The 15,405-nt window shown below is 32.2% G+C and overlaps 3 protein-coding genes across 3 annotated transcripts; all 3 read right to left on the reverse strand.

The window, feature by feature from the left end:
* Window positions 1-1,800: 1,800 nt before the first annotated feature.
* LOC145099797 (uncharacterized) lies at window positions 1,801-2,385 on the reverse strand. The gene has a single exon (XM_079037303.1). It carries the CDS (start codon window positions 2,383-2,385, stop codon window positions 1,801-1,803), a length of 585 nt encoding a protein of 194 aa, XP_078893429.1.
* Window positions 2,386-2,412: 27 nt separating this feature from the next.
* LOC145099798 (uncharacterized) lies at window positions 2,413-3,066 on the reverse strand. Its single transcript, XM_079037304.1, has one exon. It carries the CDS (start codon window positions 3,064-3,066, stop codon window positions 2,413-2,415), a length of 654 nt encoding a protein of 217 aa, XP_078893430.1.
* Window positions 3,067-3,376: 310 nt separating this feature from the next.
* On the reverse strand, window positions 3,377-4,490 carry LOC145099799 (uncharacterized). The gene is made up of 6 exons (XM_079037305.1): window positions 4,314-4,490; window positions 4,101-4,169; window positions 3,901-4,009; window positions 3,677-3,770; window positions 3,462-3,589; window positions 3,377-3,393 (listed from the first exon to the last, which is right to left on the reverse strand). The coding sequence occupies exons 1-6, from the start codon at window positions 4,488-4,490 to the stop codon at window positions 3,377-3,379; spliced, it is 594 nt and encodes a 197-aa protein (XP_078893431.1).
* Window positions 4,491-15,405: the final 10,915 nt, after the last annotated feature.

The following is a 15,405-nucleotide window of genomic DNA, read 5'->3' on the forward strand; positions in this document are numbered from 1 at the left end:
TTTTCATACCTAAAACCCGACCTATATTATTATCGAGTTAACCTATTACCCGAATGTTCATACCCGTTACCCGTTCTACCCGACCCATTCTACCTAAGTTCGGAACGGATCGAGTGGATATAACGTGTTTTGAGTTTTTTCGACTGACCTTAACACGATTGTCAGACCTATCAATATTTATTGATTGTATTAGTATCGAAAGGGAGCTAACAAATAGACTTCCACTTTTTATCCATCCACTTAATGTGCATGTAATTTTCCTTTTATACCCTTTTAAACTGCCATAACAAAAGGAGTGATTCCTTTATATGATTTATCTCTCTATTTTAATTTTGTAACCTATTTTTTATTTGTTTTATTTGATTTGTATAATTGGAACCCACGTCCTATTTTTTATCCAACATTTAATTTTTAATTTTTACCTTATTTTTATATTTTGTTTTATTATATATATATATATATATATATATATATATATATATATATAGTTTTATTTTTATATTTTGTTTTATTTTATATATATATATATATATATATATATATATATATATATATATATATATATATATATATTAAATAAAACATATCTAAATAACAAAATTATTTAAAATTTTAAATTTTATATAAAAAATTTAGGGCAAAATTGGAAAGTGTTAAATTTACTAAGTGGTGGATAAAAAGGATAAGTGGATTTATGAGCTCCCATATGAAAAGCTTAGATATATGGAAATGAATGTAAATTTAAGGGTGATAATAGATATTTTAAAATTAAATGAATATAAAGATAATTTAACTTTCAATAAATAAAAGGGGCTAGGAGATGACAAGTGACCGTCAAAATGATTATAAAGGAAGATTATTGCCAACTTTTAAATAAGTACAATGAAAATAAGGAGTGAAATGGATATTAATTAACTAGGTTATAACCCCTGGATATTATGGAAGAGAAAATAAAAGTTAAATATATTTAAAATAATATATATTAATTAAGGAATTATAAATATTTTTAATACATAATAAATTATATTTTTTATAAGTAATTTGATAATGATATATTGATTCTTTAAAATTACGAAAGTATAGTGTTTTGAATATCCAATCGGACAGTTTGTGTTTGTAGATATGTTAGAAAATTATCAATTTTGTATAATTGAATAAAAAATTAAATAAAATAGAAACAAAAATTCATATATAAAATAAAATTGTACAAAGTATTTGTAAAAATCTAAAAACTTCTTTATACGCAACATTTGATGTTTTATTTGTTAGTCTGCCATTCTTATCTAGAATTAACAATTTTAATCACTCTCTACTTTGAACTCTGGATAAAGCAACGTACAACTGGTCATGTGTAAAAACGGGTTCTTTGAGAAACAGACCAACCTTCGACAAAGACTGTCCTTGGCTTTTATTAATTGTCATTGCAAAACATACAACCAATGGAAATTGTCTTCATTGGAATTTAAACGGGATCTTGTCTTCAGTAGGAGTTAAAGACATTCTTGGAATAAAAGTTTTGTTTCCAATATTACTTCCAGACTAGTTTATAACCCGTGGGCACCACAGATTAGAAAGGTAAAAATAATTTTAATTAAATTATAAGGTAATTATTGAGCAATGATAAAAAGAATTAATAATTTGATAAATTAGGCAATAGATATTACAACTAAATTTTTTGTTGAATATGTGTAAAATGGAGAAGTGAATTAGTTGAAATTTAATTAATGAGGAAAAACCTTAGAATGACAAGTGGCAAATAATTAATGTGAAGCTCTAATTGATTGACATGTGGCAAATGTGCTACTCTTTTATTAGGTAGGGAGATATGATGACTGCCTCAATCACACGTTTGCCCAAAGATTTGACTTGTAGTCTAGTGCCATTGCATAAACCATTTTTCTGATCAATGTTTCTCACTAGCATAACTGGAACACCGACTTTAAAAATGAGCTTATGGTTTGGCATACCTGATAGTTTAAGACCATTTAAAACATAAGGTGAATATAAATTACAATCAACCTGATTATGAACAAACTCGGATTGGTAGAGGCTATCTGAACTTAAATATTCTTTTTCCTCTCCTGGAATCAATTTTAGCAAACGATCATTTATTTCTTGGACAACTTCATTTTTGGGAGAAAGTATTGCTCTTTCCTGAAAATAACCTGCAATGTTGAAGTTTTCCACAATTGAAGGATATACAAACTTGATTAATGAACCTATAGAATCACATGGATCATTAATAAGAATATCTTGTGGAATATCAACAATTGCTTCACCATCATTAAGACCACCAAGCTTATCTTCTCCTATGTCTAAAAGCCAGTTTGAAAAACCTCTTATTTTGTCAACAACAGATGGATCGCTTCCAACAGTTAGCCTCATGTTTTTTGTTAATTTATGGACTTTGCATTATTTCCATAAATACGAAGAACTTAAAGAAGCATTAACAATGTTTTGTCTACTGCCACCCGAAACAACAGGCAGAATTTGTCTGAAATCACCTCCAAAAACAACCACTTTCCCTTCAAATGGAGTATTCGAGTTTGTAGGATTGAAACGCCATAATATATCCATCAAAGTTCGATCTAAAGCTTCAAATGCATGCTTGTGTACCATAGGTGCTTCATCCCAGATGATCAATGAGGTTTTTCTTACTAAATTGGCAAGATCACTATCTGGATTTATTCTATAGTAAGAATCCTCGTTAAGATTAATGGGTATTATAAACCGAGAGTGTGCTGTCCTGCCTCCAGTCAATAATAATGAAGCGATCCCGCTTGAAGCTACATTTAAAACAATCTCACCTTCGGATCTAATGGCTGCAGAAATTGTCTTCCAAAGAAATGTCTTACCCGTTCCACCATAACCATAAATAATGAATACACCTCCCTTATTATCTTTAACCGTAGTCATGATATCAAGGAAAATGTTGCGTTGCTCGTCTGTTAATGAAACAAAAAGACGATCAAACTCATTCTTTAAATTTGGTATGTGATAATCGAGTTCCTCAGTTATCAGACGATTGTTTGAAGATGAAACTGAATTAGCATCAGGGTTAGGCATCCTTCTATAGTTCTTGAGACTGGTGTTGTTTCGGAGTAAAATTTGTTCTATCTCAAACAAAGTCAAGTTTTTAATTTGATCTTCGTTTAGTGATAAAGTTGTATGAATAATGTTATATTAGTTACAACCAATTAAAAAATATAATAAATGAAAGTCAAATCTAATTGACCATATATTTGAATTTTATATGGTATAGATTTAATAATAATGTAATAAACATATAATACCTGGAGACTTTAATCTCTATTGTTGAGTATAAAGAATTCCATCTGACAGATATTCCCGTGTGTTTTCCCATACACTCTTCAGTTTAGACAAACTGTTGGTCTATAAAAAATGTATAAATAATGTAAAAATTATTATAAAATTTTATTTTTTTGAGAAATTGAGTATACCTCTCAAAACATTAATTTGTGCAAGCTGAAGTATAACAATGATTTGAAGATTGTGTGGATTGTCTTGTATATACTCTTGCATCCGGTACGCATAATCACCCCACAAAACCAAACATATTTCCAAACCACTGACAATGCAACAACAGTTAGTAAGTTAATTATATATAAACATCAAAAATTTTAAGTATTCAATATAAATATATTGAAAAACATACTTTTCATTCTGGATATGGATGTGAATCTTGTGTTTGGAATTATCAATGCTTTCTCTTGCCATTTCCCCAACAACAACAACCAATCCAATAACATCTACAATATAAAAAAAAATACGAATGAAGTCGTGTTTAGAATATGGAAACATCATATAATATCATATATAAACATTAAATTTTGAAAAGTTGAAATTTCATTAAGTAACAAATATAATAAATAAACATACCGAGTGACAAATTTTGAGGATGAACCATTGACAACACAGATTGAAAATCAACAAAAGAAAAACCAAATTTAGGCCCACTAAATTGGGTACATTCTTTAACAACGGTTTCCTGCACAAACGTGAGTTTTTGATCTTGGGGAGTTAACCTAAAAGTATTAGGCTTCAGAGCTGCAAAGCTTGGAGATGTGATGTAATATGACTTCCCATCTTTTAATTTTTTTTAATTGATAGAGGAATTTTTCAGGGACAGATGCTTGTATTTTGCTCCCCTAAAAACACAATATATTATAAGCATTAAACATTAAACTAACATAAATATTTATATTTAACACATACGTAAGGATATATATATATATATATATATATATATATATATATATATATATATATATATATATATATATATAACATACTTGTTCATCGACCAAGATTAATTCAATGGACCATATTTCATTCTTGTTGTAGAAAGACATCCCCTTCCAATGGTTTATGACACGAACCTTGATAATCAAATCATCCCTTGTTACATCCAAGTCAACTATGAAAGTGATATTTGTTGTAGATATATCCCTACAAATATCAGAATCCATTCTATAAGTTAGATGCCAAATAATTGGTAACTACAAGAGAATATTAGTGAAATTATCCCTAATAGTATATATGTACACTTCTTCAAAGACATAAAGATGCATATGTAGCAAAGATCAATCAATAAACACATTATATTCGAAAAATGTCAAAATGGTAAAATTGAAGAAAAATATAAAAATTGTATGGAGACATAAAAGCTTTACCAAAATATGAGAATTTGAGTAAAATAAAATAAAAAACAGATGAATATTTAAGCATCGTACTTATGAAAAGTTTTTTTAAATGAATAACTTATGAAAAAACTTGTAAAAGATGAATATTCGTTACATAAAAAATGTATTAAAATATGAATATTTTAGTAAGAATATTAGTGTACATAATTGTGTTCAAAACATTAAAGTGTGTATATTCTATCAATTCAAAACAATCCCAAACTTTGTAAAACTGTTTTTCCGAAAAATTAAAATGATGAGTCAAAAACATAAACATCAGTTTCTTGAGTATAGATAATTCATAAAGAAAGACATGGAAATATAGACAGTGAAATATAGACATGTTAATTAATGATTAAAAGATTAAAAGATATAAATGAGTGCAATAGAAATGAAACACAAACCTTTTATTATTATCATCGATTGTGCTTAGTTTTTCCTGTTCCATGGAAGTCATCAGAGCTCACAGAGAATGTCGTCAAAGAATGTGTGAAATATAATACTAAGTGGAAGTAAAACCGATTATATTATTATATAAACTGATTTATGCATATGCCTTTATTTTGAACCTGATTTTCAGGGATTTATCTACGGTATATTTCAATCAGAAGATTGGAAGATAATTGACCAACATCAATTTCGGCTGCTGAATTTAAGGGATACAGGATCGTCATCTTCAATATTGAATAAGGAGTTTTAAATTTTAAATTTGTTTTGGATATGGATTGAGGAATTGACGGATTGACTGAATGTGTGTATGGGCGGGAAAGTTTTTTTGGTTATTGTTTCTTCTTATGCCACGTGGCCGATTTGTAGTTTAAGAGTTTGACAAGTGGAATTTAGGAGAGACTTTTATTAGGATTAGAGATTAGCTAGCTCCTTTAAAACGATCCCTTCGAGCATTGTTTATATATGGAAGTGCAAAAATAAAGAAAAATGAAAAAATCATTTTGACATTTACATAAATAGTGTTTCTAAAATCATTAAAAAAAAGGGTTTCTATTATAATAAATAAATGAATATCTACTTTGCAACATGTCAATTTTATGAGCTTTAACATTTTAACAGTTATCGTTTTGTGATATTTTTAAAATAGATAATATCCAAATGTCAATTTTTGGTTTTTTTCAATTATAAAATTAAAAAGTCATATAATATTTGTATATATAAAGTATTAAATGTAATAAATGTGATAGTAAATTGCAATAAATATATTTTTTCATTTATTAATTCGATATTTTATTTTAAAAAATGCTTATTGTTTACATTTTGTATTCAATATTTTTTTTAATCAACTCGATCTTACACCTAGTTGGCTAATAAATAACTTCTTATTATTTTGGGTAGTTATATTGTTAATTGATTATTAGATATTCTTAACACAATGAATATAAATATATATAGTTATTTATAGAAAAAGTCCTTACATTTTTAAGTTTCTCCGATTAGGTCATAAATATTTGAGATGGATATTCATGGATTGAATATAAATATATCGACTTTTTTTTTTTAAATATTTTTTACGGCAATTCTAATATATACTCTTATAATATTTCTAATTTCACGTATGTCCCATACATGATTTGAGCCATTGACCTTAAGGAGGGAGGATGTCACAACCGACATTTTAGCCAGGAAGTTTTGCGATCATGTAAATGTCATCTAGGATAATATTTGTAACTCTAACTTGATATCATGCACTATGTTCATTCTATGACAACAAACTCAGTCAAGATCCACAATTGAAGTTCAAAACTATATGCAAAACATTTCAGAAAATCAATTGGCAGTTGAAAACCCTAAAAATCCCGGTTCAAGTTCTTTATGGACTAGGATTTTCTTATTGGGCCTAACGTACCAATAAACATTCAATTCGACTATTTTGGGCTTAGAAAACCTATTTGGATTATAAATGGACCCAATTCATAAATCTATAGCATTTTGGACCATTTGGGCCTAAAATGATTCATTCTAGCCCTAATGGGCCTTATTGGGCCATAAATGAATTAATTAGCCCTAATGGGCCATAAACTCATTCCTTTATACCATATTGGGTCGTAAACCCTCCCAATATCCAGTGGGCCGAAAGTTTATTTTTGGGCTTCATAAATTCGAACAAATCAAGAGAAGGCCCAAATTTCTTCATCCTCTTTCCTCCTAGCCCATTCTCGGCCCATATAGTATTTAAACAAAAAAAAGAGAAAAGAGGGACTATCCTCCCTTGACACCTCATTGTTGCATGGTGGATTTCCATGCAACATCACCTCACATCTCTCTCCTCTTCCCCTCTTCTTATCTTCGGCCGAAACACCCACCACCCCACCTCCATTCTCTCATTTCAAGCTACTTCAAAATACTCTCTAGAACTCCTCCTTCTTCCATAAAAATTTCGAGATTTTGGGTGCTTTCAAGAGGATTCCTCACCAATATCATCTTCCTTGGTAAGTTTTTGCTTAGATACATGGTTTAGCTTCTTGATTTCTTCAAAAATCTCCTCCTAACTCATACCATTTCGTGAATCATACATCTTAGAGCCATCTAAGTTCTAAAGTTCTTCAAGAAGCTTGCTAGGACCAAGATATCTTCACTTATTCACCAAAAACTGAGAACAACAAGCAAGGTGAGTTCATATCCCCTTGTTTAAGTTTTTATATGTTTTTAGGGGGAGAATACAAGTATTTATGTGTAGATCTATGTATTTATGCATGTTATGTGTGGTTTTCTTGGTTTATGTTGTGATTATGTGATAAAACTTGATAAATCTCGAAAACTTTAACAAAAATGGGTGAGATTCATAAACTAAATACTTTAGTCATCATACTATAAAGGATAAAGTGATATACATACTTAAGATGTGAAAAACAAAACAAAAATCTTGTATAAGGATCATTTTTGACAAATAAACAAAAGTTTGAGACAATAGTGGCACTTTTGGTTTTATAAGGATCAAAAAGGTCACATTGTATAAAAATTAGTTTTTATAATAATCATACTTTTCAAAGGGTCAAAAGTGTAAAATTTAGCATTTTGAGCCTAAATTTGGGCCTTATGGATTTTTGGGCCCAAAATTGCAAAAATATCAATTTTTAGTTAAAATGTTATTTAATCCAAACTTGAGCCAAAAATGAAAATAAATTAAAATAAGGGCTGAAAATGACTCTTATTCCAACATTTGGGCAGAAATTGTTAATTTTATAAAAATTGGGCCAAAAATGTCATTTTATTTAAATAAGTTCCGAAAATGACAATATATGTATTTTTGGGCCAAATCAGTCAATTACTAAACATTTGGGCCGAAATTATAAATTAATGGGCTAAAATGTTATTTTTAATCAAAATAGACCAAAAATTGACATTTTATGTAAAAAAAATAAGTCTTTAAATGTTCAAATTAGTTCTTAAGGGACCTAAAATGAAATTTTTATTAAAAATGAGTTCAAACTATAGAATTTTGAAGTAAAAACATCATTATAACAAAACACTGAACTTTTATAACACTGTACAATAACAAACGAACGAAATACAACGGTACGACTACTGGGCCTAGTACTCACTATACATGCTTATTGGGCCTTCGTGATCCATTTGCAAGTTTAGTGGGTGTAACATACACGTTTTGAAATCGTGTTTTGTAATGAATGATATCACAAAATATTGTGTAAATTTGAATGTTGAATTTTAACAGATGGTTTTTACTAGAAATAAAGTAAAACTATGCTTAGAATCATTCAGAAAGTATTGGAAGTCTTATGAGATTCCAATAAAATGCCAGCGAAAATATAAAATTTGAAATAATTAAAATTTTATTATTTAAAGTTGTAGATAACTTCATTAGAAGCATTTAGGCGAAAACCTCATCGAAATCCGAGTTATAACGAAAACGTTATGACCAATCGAAGATCCGCGATAAAACCGGCACGACGCCGAATGACGTAAAAAGTGAGTTTTTGATAAACTACTTTTTAGCCTTAATAATCTAAATGAAATTCTTAGTATTCATTAAACCGAGAAGTTCGATAAAAAGAACGCAAAAATCTGACTTCGTATGAGGAAGTTATGATTTTTCTAAGTTTTAGTTTAGTAGTAGACAGCTAAAAACTCGAATTTTAGATCGAGTGATTTTTAGCCGACACAACCTAAATGAGAATTGAATATCTCGTCAATAGTAGTACAACGGTAAAAAGTCTGACAAAAATGGACGTCGGATAAAGAAGTTATGAATTTTTAATGGATTTTCCCGTTCCGGTCTGTTAAAAATAATTATATTAAAAATAAAGTCAAAATTAGCCAATGGAGTCTAAACAAAAGTTGTAGAATATACTATCGCCTATGCGTGCATATAAAGAACGTCAAAAACGGAGCCCGTATACAAAAGTTATGGATTTTAGAAGATTGGGGCACAATTGTCGAGAATTTTCGCATGAATAGTGTCGGCCATGTCACCTCGTCCGAAGCAGCTGCATCACCGAGACGTGCCGCGTTCGAGGGGCGATGCGTGTCGCGTCCGAGCCGATGACTCCTCGCCTGTCCGAAGCGCGGTCCAATCTGAGACCGCCACCTGCCCCTTTGCTGCCGCTGCCGCGTGTCCCTCCGGGCGAAGACCTGTGAACCGAACGACATGGAGCCTCACATGCGAGCCGCCTGTCTCCTCCTCCTTGCTTCGGATCCGACCCCTGTGAGTATATATAGAGGCTGCGAACCAGCCCGGGTATTTTTAAGAAATTGCCATATTTGGCCACTTTTTCCATATTTTTAGTATCTCCACTTTCCCCGAAGCCCCGATATCATTTTTAAAGCCCGGAATACGTTCCGATGTTCCCGAGAAGCCTGAAAAATTTATCTTTTCGGTTTTGAAGCTCTACCTTCGCAGAGCTCGGTTTTCAATAAAGCTCTCGGTTTTCAACATAGAAAGTCATATTTGAAGCCGAAGTGCTGCCCAAATTACTATTTTAACCCCCGGTTATATCACGGTGAGTTCAATATATAGGAACAATTGTATGTTATGTGTTATATGTGTTATGTGCTTTTCAGTTTTATTCGCTATTTTAATAGCAAAAGTAATACCTTTGACCATGTGATCAGTGAAAGGACTTAGATTCACATTGGTACTGGTACGTAGCCTCTGGCCATGTAGAGCATGTCTCTGTAAGAGAATGACTTGTATTCTATGGCATTGGCAAATGGTTAGACAGGGCTATAAGCCTGAAATCTACCAAGATGTTAATCAGAAATCTTATGTCTTCTGTGCCATTTGGGCTGAAGCTTTATTGATGTATATCAAATATGGAAATTGTTATGTCTCATTGATTGTATATCTTTGAATCAAGTCATTGATTGATATGGAAAGCTTAACACATGATTCACATATGCCTTTGTTGTTCCTTGTTTCTCTTTGCTTCTGCCATATTGAAGTATATATATGGCATAACGTTATATTGTATCTATTATTGAACTCACTAAGCGTCACCGCTTAGCCTATCAATGTTTAACAATTGCAAGAGATAAGTAACCACTATGATTGTATACTGTTGAAAGATTTAGAATAATTTGTAATAGTACTTTTGTACTTCAGTTTATGTTTGTATAAATTACAATATCCTGGGTAGTCATGTAATATATAACACTTTGTAATAGTCGGTTTGTAACCAGTAAGATCATGGGTAGTCATGATTCACATATGCCTTTGTTGTTCCTTGTTTCTCTTTGCTTCTGTATAGATCTATACGGGGGTGACTCCCCCACACCTGAGTTGTTCGCTACAGTTAGACTAGGCCAGTCTAGGGTGACAAAACCTTGATCAGAACCGGCGTTTGGAAAAATGTCAAGACAGACAAATTAGTCACTATCATGCATGGTTATAACGACTCACATAGAGATCCATTATCATCAATACATTACGGGAAACAAAGTGATTAAATCATATTAATACGAAATAATTCATACGATACTGCAAGGACTACAACACTTTTATAAATCAGAAAGTATCCGATTTTCTAGGGAAATACTATTATTCATTACATTCTACTTACAACAAATATAATACAAGGAAATTTTGGATCGTTTGTTTATACATGTTTTTACGAATGGAAATCACACATACATTTATACTTGATCATTACATATTTTTCAGAGAATTTACAGAAAATATCGGATTTTCTGAGTTTCACGAACAATACAAATTATTTCAATCAAACTCGCTTATGAACTCACCAACATTATATATGTTGACCATTTTCAAAATAAATTGTATTCTCAGGTAATCGATAAGCTGAAGAACCATCAAGAGTATTTTGGAATTTCTTTTATGCAGATGTCAATCATCGTACAATATATGTTTTGGAATATGTAATGTAAAACAATGTACTTGATGTGAATAATACCAGTTGTATTATGCAATGTTTGGTGATGATTGTGTTATGTTTCATGTATATCCATTGTTATGATATTTCAATTTATAGTCACACGAGCCCTCAGAAGTTTCTGTCGTCTGGTTCGAGGGTGTGACAAAGGACACTTGATATCGTTGAGTAAGAAGTCATTTGTTATACAAGGTTTTTTTTTCGAAATGTATTTAAAGGATCTATTTAAAAACATGATGACAATCAATGATTGTTGTAGCATGCAACAATTTGCTTACTCGATTAACTACGTAAGACAATTTTGGCCTTGTGATCATGGGATATTTAAGTGCCAAAACTAAGGAGTGGTAAGTGGTAGGTTTCGATTCAATAATAGATAGAGGTGTCACGACATGTTTGGAGTCAAGTAAGCCTACACAGACGAAATATCATTGACATACTTAGCTTGAATTAATAAGAGATCATCATCATCATCATACATAACTTTGAGACCTGGAAGAGGAGAACCAAGTCTTTGATATTGATTAACAGAGACTAATAGCTTTAGAAGACATAGTTGTATGAGAATCCCAAACGTCTAAGAAAACCCATTGAGGCGTTGAAACTAGGAAACCAATGCTTGGTTCAAGCCATATATAGCACATATAAGTGTTGGGTTATGAGCATTCTAACACTCCTAAGTGTACATGCAACCCTAAATACCTTGGATCTATGTTTTCTCTATTATACATGCAAATATGAATATTCCAAGGTATTACCCTATCTAGCATACAATCTATGATACTTGGGTAATAAAACAAGTTAGAATACATACCTTGTTGTTGTAACTTGTCTTCATGAAGCTTGAGTGCCTAGTGCCCCAAGTGTGACACCTCAAATGGTTCACACAACACCATTAACACTTGGAATAACCTTGAGAATAAGGATACTTGGTTCTCTCTAGTGAAATCGGCTAGCCCTCTTACTGTACCCACACTAGTGCCCATTTCACCAACCAATGACCTCTTTATATAGTGTGGAGATTAGGGTTAAACCCTAATACCCATGACCTTTCATTTCTTATGATCCATGGGTTAAACACTCCATGGACTATCCATGAAAGCTTAGCCCAACTTAAATGAACTTGGCCCATCACACATATATATCTAAGAGTCCATATTTAATTAGTTCCTTTTGATCACTTAATCAATTATAAATTAATTCTTGATCAATACTAATTAAATAATATTATTATATATTAATATATTAGAACTTATAATATATTAATATAAATCACTAGTATCCTTTTTCCTCATCTTGTCTATCCAATTGTCCTGATGCCATGCAACCCAAATGGACCATGCCGGGTCGGGTCAAGTATTACCAATTATATTTATGGACTTAGACAATAATCCAACATTCTCCCACTTGGATAAGTCTAAAATTATTATTGCAAGTATGACTTCATAACCCGACTAGCAATCGTAGCTCTCAAAAGCTTATGTCGAACTCTGACCTTGCTGACGATCTTTGACCTTTGTCAATGACTTGTCCATTAGATAAGGGATCATATATTCCTCCATTCTAGATATCATATGGACTAAGACATGGATTATAAATCATTCTCTCCGTCCATCTGTTGTTTCCCGATTTCCGATTGATGATGACTGACTGATTGAACAATTTAAATCAGTCCTGGCTTGGCCAAGCACTCACATGTATCATCATTAAATCATCGAGGGGCCCACATATATCGCTTTTATCCCGAAGGTAAAAGGAATGGATAAAATTCGACTCATATGGCTTGTTCTACTACTTGTTGAATCATACACTGTGACAACCCGAAGTTATTCCATCATTGTAACTCGTTCCGTCAATAAAAATTCGTCCTTTTTCGAATTGTTTCCGTTATGTTTTTAAATTAAGTTATTAAATTTGAGTCGTTTATTATGACTTAATGGGTGTCCAAACACGTTAGAAGCACGTGAAAACGCTTTCGATAATTAATTAGATGAATTTTAGTTACAACCATGACGGGTTACGACAACTTAATCGGGTGCGACCAAAAGCCTCGTTTAGCATCCGTATCGGGTAGAATTCCACCGTGTCTCAAACTTAATCCATATTTAAGGTTCAAATGACCTCATTTTGAAGCTTTTCACTCTCTCTCACTACTCTCTCTCTACAAACTCAATTCTTGGTCCAAAATCATCCAATTCAAGCCTCAAATCGCTAAGGTAACTATCCTAGCTCATAGTATAACCTCTTTGGCTTTCAATTTCGTGTTCAAACTATGCAATAGGACCATCAACATGTGTTTATGGCCCTAGAACAGTCCTAGGCTGTAAACACACATAAAATGGGTTTTGGAGCCCAAAACCCTCCCAAATCACTTATGGAGCTTGGAAATGACTTAAGGACTTATTGGAATAGACTAGGAACACCATAAACTCATCATTTAAGCGGTAAATATGATTTTACGGCCCAAGAACATGCTTGGACTGTAAACACCCTTTCATGGGCCGTAAACTCCTTCTAAGGTGTTAAGATGCCCCTTAAACACCTCCTAAGCCTTGAATTAAAGTCTAGAAGCAACCACAAATGAGTTAGGGGCCTTAAACTTGATAAAAACCTCACCCTTAGGAGTTCACGGCCGTAAATCCCCCAAGGATGGGTTCCTGGGCCGTAAACTCCTATAAATGGTCAAATGTTGCCCTAATTTCACTCCATGACTTGTAAAATGACTTAGAATCACATATGATTGATCTAGAACCACCAAAACATAAAAGGAAAGGGTACATAGGAGCTTACGGCCATAAAATCCTAGTTTACAGCCGTAAACTCCATTAAATGGTCCCTTTTGTGGTTTAATTCCTTCCTATGCCTTAGATTTGATCCTAGCATCACCCCACAAGAGTTATAAGGCCATTTAGCAACCAAGAACCCACCACCCATGAGTTTACGGTCGTAAACTCATGGGGATATGGTCTATGGGCCATAATCTCCTTATGAGTTTACTCTTAAAGAGCAAACTCCATATCCAAGCCTTACACACCCTTAGATGCTACCCGGGTCACTCCTAACACTTGATATGAAGTGTTTTCGCCCCTCGAAGTGTTAATTCATGTTAAATAGTGAATCAAGGTCTAATTAGATACAAATTATGTATCTAATCATATTACATAGGAACCTCGCGTGTTTTCAAGCCCCGAACTGACAATTAGCATCCAACTGGCACATCTCTCGTCTGGTGAGTTCATACCCCTACGCCTTTTTCCGTGTTTTTCAATGTTTTCAGGGGGAATACAAGCAAATTATAAATGTTTTTTGAAACTTAAAATTGATGTAATTCTATAAATATCTGGCTAACTTTTAGATATCTTTACCTCTTATGTATTATGTGGAGCATAAGGGATGTTTTATTGAATATAACTATATGGATTTCAATTACAGTAAAGGAAACAATCAAACCAATCAAATTATTATGGGAATAATTTGGGATCTTCAGTTCTCATTTTATGGATTCGGATTTCATGCAATGTCAATAGATAAACTATGTCTGATTCAGTTTATCTCTGTTTAATGTAGGGTATTATGCCAGATAGTTGTTGGGTTTTGAGCATTCTAACACTCATAAGTGTACATGCAACCCTAAATACCTTGGATCTATGTTTTCTCTGTTATACATGCAAATATGAACTTCCAAGGTATTATCCTAATCTAGCATACAAAACAATGAATATAACAAGATAGAATACATACCTCTTTGATGTAGAAAGTCTTCATGAAGCTTGAGTGCCTAGTGCCCCAAGTGTGACACCTCAAATGGTTCACACAACACCAAATACACATGTAATAACTTGAGAGAAATCCACAACTCATGAAATCGGCTAGCCCTTATTTTTACACACTCTAGTGGCCGATTTTGTCAAGAATACGATCTTTATATAGTGTTACAATTAGGGTAAACCTTAATTGTCATGACTTTCCATTTCCTTGGATCCATGGGTTCAAATACACCATGAAGCATCCATGGACCATCCTATGGGTTTTAGCCCAACTTGATTATCCATGGAGCATTAGCTCACTATACAAGTATGGATGATTTGCACAATCAACCCATATATTTAATTAGTCTTCTTTTGATCACTTAATTAATCCTAGATTAATTCTTGATCAATACTAATTAAATAATCTTATTATTCTTATTATTAATATACTAGAACTTATAATATATTAATAACCATAAGTGTCTTATTTCTCTCATTATAGTCTATCCAAGTGCATGATGCCATGCAACCCAAATGGACCATGCCGGGTCGGGTCAAGTCTTACCAATTATAGTTATGTACTTAGACATTAAT

Source organism: Lactuca serriola, chromosome 4 (genome assembly GCF_051521515.1).
Source record: "Lactuca serriola cultivar US96UC23 chromosome 4, Lser_US96UC23_V15, whole genome shotgun sequence".
NCBI classification, from domain to species: domain Eukaryota; kingdom Viridiplantae; phylum Streptophyta; class Magnoliopsida; order Asterales; family Asteraceae; genus Lactuca; species Lactuca serriola.